Consider the following 17686-nt stretch of genomic DNA (forward strand, 5'->3'; position numbering starts at 1 on the left):
GCCGTCTCACCTGATAGGGTAAGCTATGTGACTGTAACTGTTGTTACTGAACAAATGAACAGTTGTATAAAAACAGAAACAGAAGCTAAAGCACTAAATACAGCTGACACGTGGTAATCATGTAAAATGTCTGGTATGAAGAAAGCCTAGACGGTAAATACTTTAAAGTTTGTCTGTCTTTAAACTACTCTCCCCAACCCACAACGTGCACAAGATAGAGGTTCTCTATTGTAGCCCTGGCTGTCCTGGAACTTGCTATGTAGACCAGGTTGGCACTGAACTCACAGAGATCTGGCTGCCTCTGCCTCCCAAGTGCTACAATTAAAGGCATCCACCACCTCCCGGTCAGTCTTCTCTTTCTCAGCAAGTGGCCAGAACCATTTTTCAAATCCACTGCCAGAAGTTCATCCAATGAATAATTTAGACTCAAGTTAGCAAAAGTTAACTAAACGCATGTAAAATGGAGAAGTCACAGGGAGGTCCTTCTCTGCTTTTTAAATGAATCAGAAGACCGGTGCTCTCGACCACCACACCAGTTTGACAGTCTTTCTCCCAGCAAAGCACTGCACAGCCGTGGGGTTACTCACTGGAGTTGAGGAGGATCATGGCCTTCACACAGAGATACTCCTTGTGCTGGAGTTTTAACTCACGGAACCTTGACGTCGTCGCCAGGAGCATGTCAAAGATTTCCAGAATCCCTTCTACGCACTTCCCCTCATCCCTGCAAGAGTTCATGGGGGGAGTGAAGGAACACATAGCATTCGGCAGCCATCAAGAGCCTTCCTCATTCAGAGGCCCCACAGACGACACACACACACACACATAGCCGCAAGCATACAACTGCTCACTTTGTCTGATCTGTAAGGGGAACTTCTGAAAATGGTGGTATCCTCCTGTGAGTGTGAAGTTAAGGGACCCCAGAAGTCACTCACAGGTTAAAACAACAACAACAGCAACAACGACAAAATGTCTCGGAGAATCAGAGCCCTGGACAGAGTGCCAAAATCTGTCCAAACCCTGCTAACCCATACACCCCATCTTCACGTCTCCCCTAATCCTCCTCTGCACTAAATCCCTGGAAGGATGGCAGAGCCCTGGGGATGAGGGGGGCGGGGAAATAGCTGTGCACGGATGCCGTGAGCCAAGACATCTCACTTCTCTGCCTGCTGAAGGATCATTACTCGAAAGTGCAGGTGCTGAGCTGCAAGATGTCTGGTACCCAGAGAAGCTGCTCTTAAAACATCACCAAAGAGAAAGTGAGTAAACACTAACTCTCACACTGATGTTTTCACTTTTTCTGCTTATTTTGCTTTTTTCAGACAGAGTCTAACTATGTAGCCAAGGCTAGCTTCACATTTGTCATCGCCTTCCTAGGACTACTGTAGGTGTGGCATGTACAGCATGCCCAACTATGTGTTGATGGTTTAACAATTTGACTTTTTATTCTTCTGTAAAACTCAAATTAAAGTGAAACTGTGCACTTGTTGTATAACATTCACACACACACACACACACACACCACACACACACACACGCACACACACACACACACACACACTTCCCAAAAGGATTAATCAACTCAACCGAAATCAATCCTATTTTCCAGAAGTTGCCACCCATGCCAAAGAAAATCCCCTAAATAACTCTATTTCCTTACTGAAAACATTTCATTGTGATAAAATTAATATTCCAAAAATGAGGTGTTTAGCTATTGGGATGCACCTTTCAGGAAAAGCTCCAGTGTACACAATCAGCCCTAAAGAACCAGGCCTGGCTGTCTCCTTTCTGCAGGTGGGGACAGGCAGCCAGCTCACTTTATGCAGGATTCAAACATTTTCAGTGACACGTCATAGGCTATAGAAGGCAAATACATTTTTAGGAAATATATGAGGGACACAAAGTACTCCTCCCGTGTGGCTCTTAAGAGGCTTCTGCTTTGGATGAGTGGAATGAAGGGAGGAGGGGCTTTCTACAGCCTGATGGGTCCATGCCACTCACATTGGGAACCAAGACCCAGTTACACATAAGAAGTTAGGACAGGGTTAAGAGATTAGTGTTAAAGACGGAGATGTGTGATTGGAATGTTCTAGAAGTTTGCTTTGAATTAGTGCCAAATAAAGATTAAGTTGGGAATTACATGTGGAAAAGCTTCTTACTTGATTACTTTCTCATCAAAAAAAAAAATACCTTGTTTGATACAACAACAACAAAAAACAATATTGAGCAGGTTTGTCTCGGCTTTGCCTATTTTCCTCTGCCTCTCTGGCAGCTGGTTCCGCACCAGTAGGCAGGGCCACTGGACGAGGGGTAAGGGGGTTCCTTTGTGGCTTAGCACATGGGAAAGACTTGAGAAACACTTGGCTAGGATGGTAAATTGAAAGTTCGGAGTAAAGCCTATGATCTTCAAGACCACCTAGCATATCAATACTGAATGTGAAGGCAGTTTGTGAGGACATTCGAAACCACAGGAGTCCCAAGAGCCCGGCAGTGTTCACAGTGGGTCCTAGCCTGGCTCTAAACATCCTTCTCTGTCTGCAACAGCTCTGCAGACAGTTTCCTGTTGACGCTGGCACAAAAAGTCTCAGCATACATTTTATATTTAAATGATAGTGTGTGTGTGTGTGTGTGTGTGTGTGTGTGTGTGCGCGCGCGCGCGCAGAGTCAGTTCTCTCCTTTTACCACAAGGGGTCACTTTTAGGGGTCACTAAGGTCATCAGTCTTAATGAAAAGCTCCTCTACCCACTGAGATATCTTGCCAGCCACTTATACATTTGTGAGCAAAGAAAAGCTCTGGTACTGGATCTTCACATTAACTTACATATCTAGTGAATGCCAAAAAAACAAAAAAACAAAAAACAAAAACAAACAAACAAACAAAAAAACCAAACCACCCAAAAGACAAAAAAAAAAAAAAAAAAAAAGTACCTCATTACAAATAACCAGAATCACTGGGTTTTCCTCTCACTCTCCATATACTCAAGGTTTTTGTTTTGTTTCATTTTCTGTAGACTTCTTAGTAAAAACAAATGGCTCAGGTGGAAGCTTCACTCTGTGTCTGCTTAGTAAGCCTGAGCCTCAGTTTTGTACCCAGCACCAAAAGTAAAAACTGCAGGACCTCTCACGGGACGGTCCGTAAGACAGTTACTTTCCAGGTACCGTGATGATCCATTTATTCACTTTGCAAGAAATTTTTCTAACATTTACACAGGACTTCTTTCTCCAACCTTGAATAAGTAATTTCTTTATGTTAATTTGCCTGTAACCATGGGGGCAATGCACTCCATGAATGGACTTTAGAACCAGATCCCCACGTCTAGCTCCATCACTTTCCACCCTGCGGCTGTAAGCCAATTACTTCACCTCCCTGTCCCTTTTCAGAAGAACTGGGATGTTGAACGCTGTCTCCTCCAAAAGGGCTTCTGGGGAGACTGAGAACAGTGACGTGCATCAAGTGCTGAGGACGGTGCCTGGCACATACCAGCCAATAAGTTAGCTATTCCAAGGGTCACTGAAGGGTCTGGTACCCGCCCCACTGCTCTGGCCTTCCAGAGCCTCCCTCTCTTGTCCACACCACCTGGGCTTGCTCCTGCTCAAGCCACATCCCATGCTTCCGCTCTTCCCACAGGGTGTGTGCTCCACCAAAACACCTCCATTACTCAGAACAGTGGGCTCTTTGTCAGTGCCATCCATGACAACAGGCAGAATGGACGCTGATACCTTGGGGCAGCACTCTTCATCTGCGCAACGTGCCAGTGAGGGTCTTCTGAGGACCTGAAGTGGTAACAGGGTTACGATGCAAGAGTTGGGGCGGGCACGTTAGGTTCATAGCACCAGGCTTCCTCCTGCTCTCTGCACACTCTCACGTGCTGAACACTTAACACTGGGGCTTTTTCCAGGGACAGTTTCCGAACCACTCAAAGGTCCGCCAAAAGTTTTCTGGTTTTCCTACAGCAAAGCTTGGCTGTTGTTGGATATTCCAGTGTATCTTCTATAAACATTCCAGCTAAATCCACGTCTAGTTCCTGCTCTGTGCCGTCTTTAAAAGAAAACTAGGCTTAGCCCACTTGTGACCTAAGCACGGTCATGTCCCAGTGTCTGCTAACTTGCGCTCGGCCTTAATAAAAAGTCCTCCTACCACACGTTCCAAAAAACGCTATTAGAGATGAACAATACTATTAGTTCTAAAGCCGGAGCACAGAAAAATAAATGTGGAAGTCCCAAAAGAGTTTCTATCGCCTGTGCAGAGATATAACTGGTCATTCATCTGCAGGGCAACTTAAGAATATATAACGTAATTATAGAATTTTCAATGCAAAAAGAAAAATCTATGTTGACTGTGCGCTCAGTGGCCCATACCTGGCAGGACCAGTTCCCTGCCACAGCCCAGGACTGTTGATGCACAACTTATTGAAATGGATTGTGGGATATGAATCCTGGTACCCAGGCCCTCTTCTTCATGGGCTCCTGACCCAGTGAGGGAGGGGACGGGGTTATCCTCCTCTAATTGCCCCTTGGGGTGTGAGACTTTAGCTGCAGTACCTAGGACTTTGTCCCCACTCCGCTTTGTTTAGTTAAACAGATCAGAGATGAAGTGCGAAGCCTCTTTCCTCACCTGTCCAGAACGAGGTCGGGAGCGAAAATGAGCTTGCCGGGGTGGTCGATGGAGCGCCACATCAGTCCCACCATTAGCACCTCCATCCAGCAGCTTTCTAAGAGCCGGACTTGATCCAACAGGCTGAGCTCCACAAAGCCTGGGGAAACAAGGGTCCATTAAACACACCTCCCTCCCCTCAGCTACCCACTTCAATAAAGGCAGAGTGGCAAGTTATTAAATGCCAAGGAAACCCAAACAACAGAGGGAAGGAATCAATCAGTGTTTCAAAGACGTGATTAAATGTTGGCTAAGGGAACCTGGCTGTGCAGCTTGCAGTTTCCAGCCTCCAATCCCTTCAGGACACAGACTTTTGTTTAGCATTTCTAAAAGGCCCTTGGCTCCCAGAAGGATGCTAGAAAGGACCCAAAACGCAGAGCTAAGGCATGTTAGTTATGGCTGTGTGGTCCTCATAATTCCTGGGCCCTACTGAGGAAATCAAAGCTCACCCATCAGAGGGGCTGCATGTCTGTCCAATCCATGGCTTGGAGGATGGATGGATGGATGGATGGATGGATGGATGGATGGATGGATGGGTGTGTGTGTGTGTGAGTGTGTGTGTGTGTGTGTGTGTGTGTAAAGTAAACAGAGAGTAGTGCCTGCCCCTGCAGATAGCCAAGGCTTCAACGAAAATAGTTTTTCTGCCTGTGCAACATTTCCCACGCAGAGTTGGGAGTGTTCTGGGTAGAGGTGCTGTCTCCAGGTGATTCTATCCTAAAGAACAGGGACAACATCCGAAAGCAGTTGATACTCTCATTGCATGAATTAGCCACAGAACGGGAACGAAACACGGAATCTCTAGGGGAGTGAATATCTTTAGCACAAAGCGGAAGACATAGGAACTTCTATAACACACAATAATAAGAGGGAGCTGCAAAATATAAACAGAGTAGTCAAAGGCACAGCCTTTGAGTGAAATGGATTCTGCTTTTGAACATCGACTTAGTCCCTTCCTAACTAGAGATTGTGTGTGTGTGTGTGTCTGTGTGTATGTGTGTATGTGTATGTGTGTGTATGTGTGTATGTGTGTATGTGCATGTGTGCATGTGTGTGCATGTGTGTGTGCATGTGTGTATGTGTATGTGTGCATGTGTGTGCATGTGTGTGTGCATGTGTGTATGTGTATGTGTGTGTATGTGTGTGTATGTGTGTATGTGTATGTGTGTATGTGTATGTGTGTGTATGTGTGCATGTGTGTGTATGTGTGTGTGCGTGTGTGTGTGCATGTGTGTATGTGTGTATATGTGTATGTGTACATGTATGTATGTGTGTATGCACTTGTGTGTGTATGTGTGTGTATGTGTGTGTGTGTATGCACTTGTGTGTATGCGTAAATGCTAGGGAGTAAAGCCAGGGCCTTGAACATGGTAGGTACCCGTTCCATGACTAAACTACATCCCTATCTGCCCTCCCCTGGTTGGGAATTTAATCTCTCGCCAAATCTGTTTTTCTTGTAGGAAAAAAATGGCAGTGTTTTGCCTCCTTCTGCGAATCTCTTATAACTATCTTTCCAGTGTTCCTACAGTGTAAAAGCACACATGTTCAATGCTGGCTAATGTACTGTAATGTGCACGATGGAGAAGTGACCGGAGCATGAATGTAAAGATGGACAATTCGAAAGCTAGAGTGATGGCTCAATCAGTGAAGTCTGCCGGGAAATATGAGGACCCGAGTTTGATCCTCAGTAGCATGTAGCATGCACCTATAATGCCAACACTAGGGAGAAAGAGACAGAAAGGTCTCCGGGACTCACTGGACAGCCAATCAGTGAACTCCAAACTCAGTGAGAGAGCCTGTACCAAAATATAAGGTAGCAAGCAATTGAGAAGGACACCAGTGTCAACCCCTGGCCTGTAGAAACACACACAAGTGCACAAGTGCATACACACACACACACACACACACACACACACACACACACAGAGAGAGAGAGAGAGAGAGAGAGAGAGAGAGGCAAGTCCTTTCCAGAGCCACATGCTTGTGCTCTGCTCAAGTTGCTGACACATGTACACTTTCCAGTCTCACTCACAGTCATATGAAGACATATGCAAATCTTCCAAAAACACTGGGCTTAAAGAAAGACTAACAGGGAGGGAGCAGGGGGAGCAGACAAAAAACCAAATAGCTTTTCATAGTAAGTAGTCTCATCTCCATTCTTCCTGGGAGATCCCACAAATGGTGCTTGGAAAACAAACTAGAGGAAAGAGCCTTGGTGTTTTTCTTCTCTGGGAAACAGCAGACAAAATGAAATAATCCAGGCAAAGGTGGAGACGCTAGACAAAACAAAGCTGGGAATCAGAAGAGCTCCGCAAAGCTCAGAAGAAATGGGGCGGGGCCAACAGAGGCTGCAAGAGACCCTGGCGCCTGGGGCCAGGCTCCCTTAAGTCTTCATCCATCCACTCAACGATGCCAAATCTTTACAATTTGCTCATGCAGCTATTGACCCTGCCGCACTGGATCATGGGAGCCTGGCCTGCCTTGGAATTCAGAGAGAGGGAGACTCCCTGAATATATCCAGATTTATTGGATGGTTGTAAAATAAGTGGACGACTCACCCTGAGACTTTCATCTCAAAACAAATAATGGGGCCAGCGCTGTCTCAGCCAGTAAAAGTACTTTGCTTGCAAGCTAGATGCTGTGAGTGTGGGTCCAATGGTGGGAGGAAAAAACTGATTTCCGAAAGCTGTCCTCTGACCCCCCCTCCACACATGCACATTGTGCACAGATGCATGTGCATGCACATGTGCATATGCACACACATGTAATAATAGTAATAATTCCAAATATTCATGATAGTATTTTAAAGTGCATTTCATAAAATTAACCTATTCAATATCATAGCTCAGCCTAGCCTACCGTAAACAGGCTTAGAACAGTTTGGTAAAACCATTTAGCTCAAGGCTGTTTTACAATGAAGCATCGAATAGCTTAAGTGATCTCTCGAATCTTATACTGAAGGAGAAAGCAGGAATGGGTAGAAATGCCTACTTTCAACCATTGTACCCACAGAGAAGAACTGTGAGCTAAACCATCATAAATTGAGGACTAGGAGGGGACTAGGGAAATAACCACTTTATAGGATGAAAAAGTATATATTCTGCAGGAACCCATACTGATAGCATGAAGACTCACTGGACCATTGAGTCACAGTGCTTCCACTGCTGAGTTACTCTATCTGTATATAATACTGATTCTTTCTCTATTGGAATGACAGTTCATACCTTCCTTCTTAGCATCTGACACACCTTTTACCCTGACACTGTGAGACTGGCTCTATCTTGTCCCAATCTGACCATGCCCTTTCTCAAAAGCTGATGCTAACAGACAAGAGATGGGTCAACATGAAATCCACATTTCTACCTTTTAACCAGGCCCTAAGACCCTAGACTTGCCCAAGTGATCCTAAGTCCAGTTCCAAAGCCTGGGTAGGTCCCTCCTTAGAGTCTGTCCCAGACCACACCTGGGCATGAGAGGTAAGCAGCAGGCTTGTGTGGATGTCACCAATGTCACCGTGTGTGGAAGATGGTTCCGGGAGTAAATTGTGATAAAAGCCAGCTGTGGAAAGAGGTTATCTATACACCATGCTTCCTGAATCACTCTATTTCATATAACGCTTGAGAGCCTGGGAATTCTAAACAGAATCTAACCTTCCAGGACATGTCGTATCAAGGTAGGAAGGAAAACACCATCATTATAAATTACAAATGTTGCTCAGCAGTTAAGAGCATGCACCGCTCTCACAGAGGACCCAGCTCAATTCGCAGCACCAAGGCTGAGTTCAATTCCTGGTGCCCACACTAGACAGCTCACTATTACCTGTAGCACCAGCTTCAGGGGATCTGACACCTCTGGCTTCCTCGGTCACCTGCAGTTGTGTTCATACATAGAATTCAAATAGAACGTAAAGAAACCTTATAAAGAAAGGGTTACAAAACAAAGTGTCAAAAACTATTCTATATCCAGCTAAAGTTCGCTGCCCCCGAAATGTGAACAACAGGTCTTGGTACAAATGAATAGAACGAAGTTGGGGTGTAGAGAGTCCTACCAGGGATTTTCTTGGCCCAGCCAATCATGTGCACCAGTTCCTTGTCCGCCAGCTTAGTGAGGGACATCATCATGGAGGCCTCGGTGAAGGGCATGCTGGGACGGCTCACCAGCACATTGGGTGGTTCGGCTTCCAGGAGGGTGAGCACCAGTTGCTCTGGACTCAAGGTGCTCAGCAGTAGCTCCTTCACCCGGGGTGCATGCCCACCGTTTCTCTTGGCTTTGCTCAGGCAGTGTACCTGCTCGCTAGAACTTCTCTGCCTCCGCACTATACGGTACCCACACCGTTCTCTCCTGGATCCTAGAGAAGAGAGCAGATGTCAGTCCAGTGGTTTCTCTGCCCAAACTTCCAACTCGCTGAACGGCCAGTCTAAAACAACGAGGCGTAAGGAAGTAGGCTAAGTGCTTGACTCGCACACACAGGGCCCAGAGTTCGACTCCCAGCCCCAGCTGTATTGACAGCAGTGACGACATCATTGATATCATCCCAGTTTATGTTTTGGAGTCTGTAGGCCACGGACAAAGATAACTACTGTCTGGGTGTATTAACAGCATGATGTGTTTGGGAACTTCTGCTCTGTTTCAAGGTTATCACCGGCTCCCAAAATCTGTTTCTCTTCTAAAGTATGCTGATAGAACCCAAGTTCCAAGATAGGAAGTTAGGAATTTTCCTCAAGTAGAAAAGGAGGAAAAGTCAGGGCTTTAACATTGATATTCTAGCTAACCAATAATATATGCTAACAACATTTTTAAAACATTTATATACGTGTATTTTTTTCCTTTTTATATACTTAAACAAATATATTTCAAATAAACTAACTGGAAATACAAAAGAAGATTAATTTTCTCATAAATTCTTTCAGTATTTTTCTTTTATGCTTTTTAATAATTTATAAACAAAGTTAGAATCATAGTAAATACACTATTTTGTAAACTGCTTTTTATCTTATTGAAAATATGTCCCAGGGGCTGGGGATTTAGCTCAGTGGTAGAGCGCTTACCTAGGAAGCGCAAGGCCCTGGGTTCGGTCCCCAGCTCCGAAAAAAAGAACCAAAAAAAAAAAAAAAAAGAAAGAAAATATGTCCCTTGGGCTGGAGAGAAGGCTCTGTGAGTAACAGCACCAGCCCTATAAATAGTTCAACATTCAAAACTCAAATAAATGAAGCCTTATATGCCAGGCATAGGGACACATGCCCTTGATCCTAGCACTCAGGATGCAGAGGTAAGTAGATCACTGTGAGTTTGAGGCTAGCCTGATCTACATAGTGAGTTCCAGAACAGTCAGGATTATATAGTGAGACTTTGTCTCAAAAAAAAAAGAAGAGGAGGAGGATGAGGAGAAGAAGAAGCAGCAGCCATACATGTAGCACACATATATAATCCCAACTCTCCTACAGCAAGCTAGAGGACAGAGACAAAAGAGCTGTCCACTGTCCATGGCTCAGTGGTTAAAAACACTGACTGCTCTTCCAGAGGTCCTGAGTTCAAATCCCAGCAACCACCAGTGGCACACAACCATCTGTAATGGAATCTGATGCCCTCTTCTGGTGTGTCTGAAGACAGCTATACTGTACTAAAATAAATAAAATCTTAAGGGGGGGTAGGTGCTCAGAGGTCAGCTAGGCTAGAGAATGCAGTGTGCTGAAAAAGGGACAAGAGAGACTCTACCCCAACAAAATGACAAGAAAAAACTGATTCCCAAAAGTTGTCTGAACTCCATGGATGTGCTATAACGCTCATGCATACGCACACACACACACACACACACACACACACACACAAATACACACAAAATAATAAACTAAGCTCACAGCTTGTAAAGCATTCCATTCTATTAATCTAACACCGATTTTTAAAGTCCAGCATTGTTCTGGGCATGGTGGAACAGGCTTGGAATCACCAAGCATAGAGAATTGTCACAAATCCTAGGCCAACCTGAGATACATAGTAAGTTCCAGGCCAGCCTCAAAGAGTGCAGGAGACCACCCCTCAAAAAAACAAAAGCTAAAATGTCACATGCTGATACAAGTCTGTGATATTATAATTTCTTTATTAAGTTTTACAGTAAAAATGCACCTCGTAGGTAGATTCAATGGCTTCTTTACAATGGATTCAAAGAAGCCGATTTGTTGAAACAAAACATATATCCATTAAAATGTTTATGCTGATTGATAGATTGATGAAGCATCTGACTTGTTTATTTAAACTTGCTCACGTGGCTCCTGTCGTAAGAAGCTTTAATAAGGGGCTGGAGAGGTGGCTCAGTGGTTAAGGCCGCTGGCTGTTATTCCATCACTACACGTGTGCAACCCAGCACTGGGAGGCAAAGACACGAGGATCCCTGAGGCCACTCAGTCCAGACAAATAGATGACTAGACTAACTCAGTGAGAAACTCTCCCAAAGCTGGAGAGCAACTGAGGAAGATACCAGAGGCTGACCTCTGGCCTTCATACACATTTACACACGGGCATGCATATTCACCTACACGTGTGTGCACACACAAACACATATATACAGACAAAGTGGAAAAATTAAAATTTGTCTTAGGTAGAGAAGCTAGGAAATAGTGATCGACTGAATGAGAATTCCGATGGTTCTATACTGCCTGCTTTCACTGACACAGCCATCTGTACAAGAATAAAGGGACAGCACCTGACAATGCTGAGCTACTGTCCCAGTGCAGAGGTACAACCCAAACACATGTCCGTTCAGCTCATGTTCTTAGATGTTTACATCACAGGATGTCCTTATATGAAGCTATCACACCACCGCCACCCTGCAAAAGTCAGCCTAGGTGCGTGCCCTCTCATCATTTAAAAAAGTCTGACTATTCCAGCCTTAAGGGCAGGATAAGAAATAACAAAAATAGGGCTGGAGAGATGGCTCTGTGGTTAAGAGCACTGACTGCTCTTCCAGAGGTCCTGAGTTCAGTTCACATAATTCCACATGGTGGCTCACAACCATCTGTAATAGAATCTATGACCTCTTCTGGTGTGTCTGAAGACAGCTGCAGTGTACTCATATAAATAAAATAAATAAATCTTTTTTAAAAAAAGAAATAACAAAAATAATTAATGTAAGAGATATAATTCATAAATCAATAAAGGGAAGTAAACAGTGCAAGATCTTGGGTGCATGCAAAATCCTTGGCCTTCATGGTTGGAAAGAAGACCCACCCATCCACCTGAGGCTAGAGAGGTCATAGATCTTAGAGGAGAACCTACAACTGCCTCACTTACCTACAGCAGAAGTCTACGCAGTCCTAACTGCATTCTAAATGTCTATTCTTAGACCCGCAGATAACCATAGTCCTCACCATTCATCACAGAAGCTTCACTTTGCAATAGACAGAGACCATTACGGAAACACATAGCTGATCAGAAAGCAGAGACCAAGAGACCGTTGGCTGCTCAGCCCTAACTGAGGCATCCACAGCACAAATCCTGCACACAGGGTTCAGGGAACATCGCTGAAGATGAGGCAGAAAACTTGCAAGAAACAGAGGACCAAGAAATTTGCTGTGAGAATGCTCCTAGACAGAGGTGCCATACCTATGAGACCTCAACAATATGGTCAAGTACAGAAGACCTGAGCAAGTATAGCACCTGTAGGCATGCTAATGTGGACGGGGGTATCTCATGCACCTCCTCCCACAGACAACGAAACTCAGGCAACTAAAGCCTGCCAAGACTGGGGGTATCTCGTGCACCTCCTCCCACAGACAACGAAACTCAGGCAACTAAAGCCTGCCAAGACTGGGAGAAATTGTCTTTCCCAGGGAAGAGCTGCCAGCCAAGAGGTCAGCTCTGTAATCATATACATAAAAGTAACACTAAATGGACTGACCTGTGTGTGTGTGTGTGTGTGTGTGTGTGTGTGTGTGTGTGTGTGTGTCTATGTGCCTGTGTGTCTGTGTGTGCCTGTGTGTCTGTACATGCCTGTGTGTATGTATCTGTGTGTGTTTGTGTCTGTGTGTCTGTGTGTGTATGTGTATAAAACAACAACAAAAAAGAGGCCATAGTTTTTATGTAATTTTAATTTAAATTTATATATATATATGTTTATAATTTTTTAAAGACAGTAGAGAACTGTGAACAGAGGATTTAGAGAAAAGCAGAAAGCTGCCATGAATAAAGGGAGGAATAGGACCTAGAGAGACGGTGCAGTGGTTAAGGATACTGGCTGCTCTTGCAGAGGACCCAGTATCAGTCCCCAGCTGCCACATGGTGACTCCCAACCATCTGTAACTCCAGCTCCAGGGGCTCTAATGACTTCTTCTGGCCTACATGGGTACTGCATGAACATGGTACACAGACATGCATGAAGGCAAAACATATACGCAAAATCAAAAAAGATCTTTCACATATTTTGGCTAGGAGGAGCTCCCCAAAAGGCTCGAATTGGAAGGTTTGGTCTACAGTGGGAGGCACTATTAGGAGGTAACTGGGCTGTGAAGACTCTGGCTTCATCAGTGGATTGATCTCTTGATGGGTTCATGATATGACTTCATTACTGGGAGGTGGGGAGATGAGGTCTGGTCAGGGGATTGTTTGTGCTTTTCTGAAATGCAAAACTTGTGTCTGGCCCCTTGCGCCCTTCCTTGCTTCCTGGTCACCATAAAGTAAACAGCTTTCTCTGCTCACTCCTCCCCCAGGAGGCACAAGCCAGCTGACCATGGACAGAAACTTCTGGGTGCATCAGCCAAAATGAAGTTTCCTCCTTTCAACTGTTCCCTGTGTCCCTGCAATGAAGCATGAACAATCCAAGGAGTCTTTCTCTCCATTTCGTGCAAGGCAGAACATCCTCCCACCTCTGCGACATCCTCCAGAACATCTTCTGGAGTTCCAAAGAGATTAGAAAGCCTCCCCCGTTGTGTTTTGCTTCAGTTTCAGGGTCTCGGTATGCCTTCCAAGTTGGACTAGGGGCTACGGGAATCCCGCCTTAGCCTCCCAAGCACTGAGATTATGGTGTGAACTACATGCCTGGCCCACGGGGACAGTTCTTTACTTCTCTTTACTGAGCCTGGGGAAACCACGCTGTACACGAGTCAGAATCCATGTAAGTGCTATCCCATGAGGAGAGCTCAGGGAAGCTGGGACAGAGCACCAGACACCTTGTCGTGATTCCCACTTGTCTGCTTACTGTTCCTCTGGAAACCCAAACAGCAGATAGTCTGCTGCAGAGATAAGAAGCCCAAGGGCTGGAGAGAAGCTAGATCTGAGAGTAGTCAGCAAAAAGTGAAGAAGCAAAGACGCTTCCTATAAACTCCAGCTCTTCCTCCCAGGAATCCTGCCCTGAAGCTGGGGCTAAGACTGGCCAACATAGACATACGGTAATGCACCTGAAGACTAAGCTGGAAATCACTTTCTAAACCCATACACATCTTAAACTTCTGCTTAACCTAAAACAGAAAACATCTGTTCGTAATAACTTATCCAAGGACTTTTCTGAGTTTCTGTAAGCAACTCTAACAACTGGTCCAGTCTCTTTTCTACACAGATATGTAATAGGCTGTCTTGGGATTTCCAGGGTCATTGTCCAAAGCCAAGCAACAGGGACTGGAGAGATGGCTCAGCGGTTAGGAGTGCGTGTTGATAGGTTCAGTTTCCAGCGCTCACCTTAGGTGGACTGCAGCCATCTGTAACTGTAAGGAGTCACTCACACTTAGACTCACGTCTCATATATGCACACAAAATAAAATAAATAACTCTTAAACCTGCCCTTTCTAACAAAACAAGACAGAAGATAACCTAGACAGTTCTAGGGCCATTTAAGTTCTGAATCTCACCCATTCCCAACTTAATAACCATTGTCCTTGACATTCTGTCCAAAGCTTCCAGCTAGGTTTTCCTGGAAACAGAAGTCTCTTCCTACTTGTATTTCATGCTTACATAATTTCATGATTAATTATATATTGCCACAATGATTAAAATAGGTTTGGGAAGAAGCCTACTAGTATCTAATATAAAAATGACTAAAGTGTTTGGGACAGAAATATCTTTTAGATATTCATATATATTTATATCTACATTATATATATAATATCATAGATATCATAGATAGACAGACAGATTTATAGATAGATATAGATATATCTTCCAGAGAGTAACCAATGTATACTGGAGGTCACGGACATTGGAGTACTTTAGTCAGCTTTCCGCTACCATAACAAATAACTGAGACATAGTGAGCTTATGAAGAGAAAAGGTTACACTGGCTCTCAGTCTGAGAAGTTTCAAGCAGACATGATCCTTTTAACCATCTGTTGTGAGCATGTTTAACCATCTTGTGACAATGTCACAAGCCGGTATTGGGGCAGAGGGCACCACCTGCTCATCTGCCTCACGACAAAGATGCAAAAAGAGAAGGAGAAGAACCATAGCTTCCCAAACTCCCCTTGAAGGGCACACCCTTAGTGACTTAAAGACTTCTGACTCAGCCCCACCTCTCACGAGAGTAGAGGCATTGATGTCCTAATGGAGGCACCTGGGGAAGAAGTCTCTATTTAACACATGAACCTTTGGAAAGCGCTTTGGGGTAGCAAGCACAGCAAGCAGGATGTCCCACAGAAAGTAGAGAGAATCGTCTCCAACAAGCCAGAGAACATGGTCGAATTAAGAGAAGTCCTATTGGACTTCTGAATTTGGTGGGCATTCTAGTCCACTGGCCACAGAAAAAGAAAAGGACTCTCCAGGGGAGAGGTCCTGGGGCTGGAGAGAAGAGCATTTGCCACTCTTCCAGAGACCTGAAGTCGGCTCCAAGCACCCACATTTGGTTGCTCACAGCTGCCTGTACCTCCAGTGGCCTCCTCAGGTGCCCGCACACATATCCAAAACAGACATGACTTTTAAGAAATTATTTTTAAGCAGAGCTACTAAGAAATGGTCAGGGAGAAGAGATGGACTTTTTGTTTTCTGATTTTCAAACAGAGAGAAGTTACAAGTAATTACAGGCAAAACAGTGGTGGCTATCAGAAAAATAAATACGGGAAAAGCCAATGTGAATATACGTAAATAAGAAAATGTGTCCAGATGAGTTTCAAAAAGCAGCAAGCTATAGGATGGGGGAGATGGCTCAGTGGTTAAAAACATGTGCTGCTCTTGCAGGGGACCCAAGCTTGGCTCCCAGCACCCACATGGGGTGGACCACAACCACCTGTAACTCCAGTTCCAAGAGACCCAACAACTCTAGGCTCTGTAGACATCGTAGTTACATGTATACATTTATACATATAAATTTATTTAATTTAAAGAGGAAAAATTTAAAAGAAAAAAATAAATACATAAAATATTTGTTTGTATGTATATAAACTTTAATCTCTAAGTTGACTAAGTTATATGTGTATATTCATACAAGTATATGCAGTCATAGGCAAAATCTGTGCTCTGTGTGCTTTTCATAGTTCTATCTTATTTCTGACATATATGTATGAATCAGAAACAAATACACACACACACACACACACACACACACACACATATATATATGTGTGTGTGTGTGTTTTTCCCCTAAGTCTAAAAAGCTGGTGGATAGACAAAACTACATCTTCCTGTAGTCATGTGAATAATCCATCATACAATCATACATTCTGCTTTCTTGTCACAAGCTTAACTGCGGACAATCACGCCAGGATGTCACCCTTGGTTTGCAGGTGGCCCTCCAGCCATTCAAGATTTCAGTGGCTGTCAGTCCACCAGTCTGCACGGAGGCCTTCCTCGCGCCCCACCACTGGGCTGTGTATGACTCTTGCCTCTAATGCACTGAAATCTCCGTCCCGTGCTTGCTCACACCTCCCAAACTCCATCTGTACGTGACAACCGGGGCGCTGTGGTGGATACAAATACTTAAAGATAATTCGCACGCCCCGAGTCTCCTCTCAGGCAGGTCCCTCAGCTTTCACAGGCACCTCGTGCAATAAAAGGAAAGCAAACACTCACCACACTTGACCATTCCTACTTCATAACACTTGCGAAGTCGGCAGGCCTGGCAGCTTTTACGCCGGTTCTTGTCTATGGTACACTGATTCGTGGCTGGACAGATATAATCATTATGTCCTACAGCAAGGAAAAGGGTGGTTAATGAAACATTTGGTTGATAGCACGATGTAGCCGAGAGAGGGGGGACAGATACAGGCAAAGGCACCAAAGTGAAGAGGATATTTGGGTACCTTTTGGTATTGAGGATGAAACCCAAGGCCTCATGCTATGCAAAGTGCACGCTAGGCAAGCCCCTCCTCCCACTGAGCTATAAACCCAGCTTTGGTGTATTTAGAAAGAGGAAGGATGTAGGTCAAAGGTTCAACTCAGGTCATCAAACTTGGCAGCAAGCGTCTTTATAAAGGTTTATTTTTATTGTTCTCTCTCTCTCTCTCTCTCTCTCTCTCTCTCTCTTTCTGTGTGTGTGTGTGTGTGTGTGTGTGTGTGTGTGTGTGTGTGTGTGTGTGTGATGTATGTGCAGAGCCCCATGGAGCCAGACAGGGTATCAGAGTTACAGGAACAAGAGTTACAGGGGGTGTATGCTGCCTGACATGGATGTTGGGAAGCAAACCTGGATCCTCTGGAAGACCAGGGTACATGCTTAACCGAGTTCCAAGTCATCTTTCTGGGCCCTTATTTCTTAATTGCACTGCAGTAATAAACAAAATAGTCTGCATTTCTCCTGTGCTGTCAGTAATGACCAGATTTTCATATCAGCAATGAATGAAACTCATAAATGAGAAAATCATAAAAGAGAGGAAGGAAGAAAGAAATTGCCAAAGGACACATTGGAAAATGGGCAATTTATAGAAAACCAGGATTCTAAAGCTGATGGCGTAACTCAGGTGAAGAGAGCCTGCCTAGCATGCCTGAGGCCTGGAGTTCAACCCCCATTGCTGCATAAAACGAGTCATGGCTGAACATCCCCATATCCTGTTCTTCAGAGATAAAGACAGGAAAATCAAGTTTAAGGTCATCCTCAGCTATATGCAGACTTAGTGGCCAGCCTGGACT

At 44.6% G+C, this 17686-nt stretch overlaps 1 protein-coding gene across 4 annotated transcripts in view; it reads right to left on the reverse strand.

Annotated features, from left to right (window-relative positions):
* The window catches only part of Esr2 (estrogen receptor 2), a 54423-nt gene that overhangs the window by 15916 nt on the left and 20821 nt on the right, over nucleotides 1-17686 (reverse strand). For 3 of the 4 annotated variants that reach the window (XM_087552290.1, XM_087552292.1, XM_087552291.1), the window contains exons 4-8: nucleotides 16634-16750; nucleotides 8697-8996; nucleotides 4613-4751; nucleotides 3718-3771; nucleotides 588-721 (exon numbers count right to left, since the gene is read on the reverse strand). In XM_087552290.1, coding sequence (XP_087408416.1) covers nucleotides 588-721; nucleotides 3718-3771; nucleotides 4613-4751; nucleotides 8697-8996; nucleotides 16634-16750 — 744 coding nt within the window. 4 annotated transcript variants of the gene reach the window in all.

Source organism: Rattus norvegicus, chromosome 6, assembly GCF_021556685.1.
Source record: "Rattus norvegicus strain SHRSP/BbbUtx chromosome 6, alternate assembly SHRSP_T2T, whole genome shotgun sequence".
NCBI lineage: Eukaryota > Metazoa > Chordata > Mammalia > Rodentia > Muridae > Rattus > Rattus norvegicus.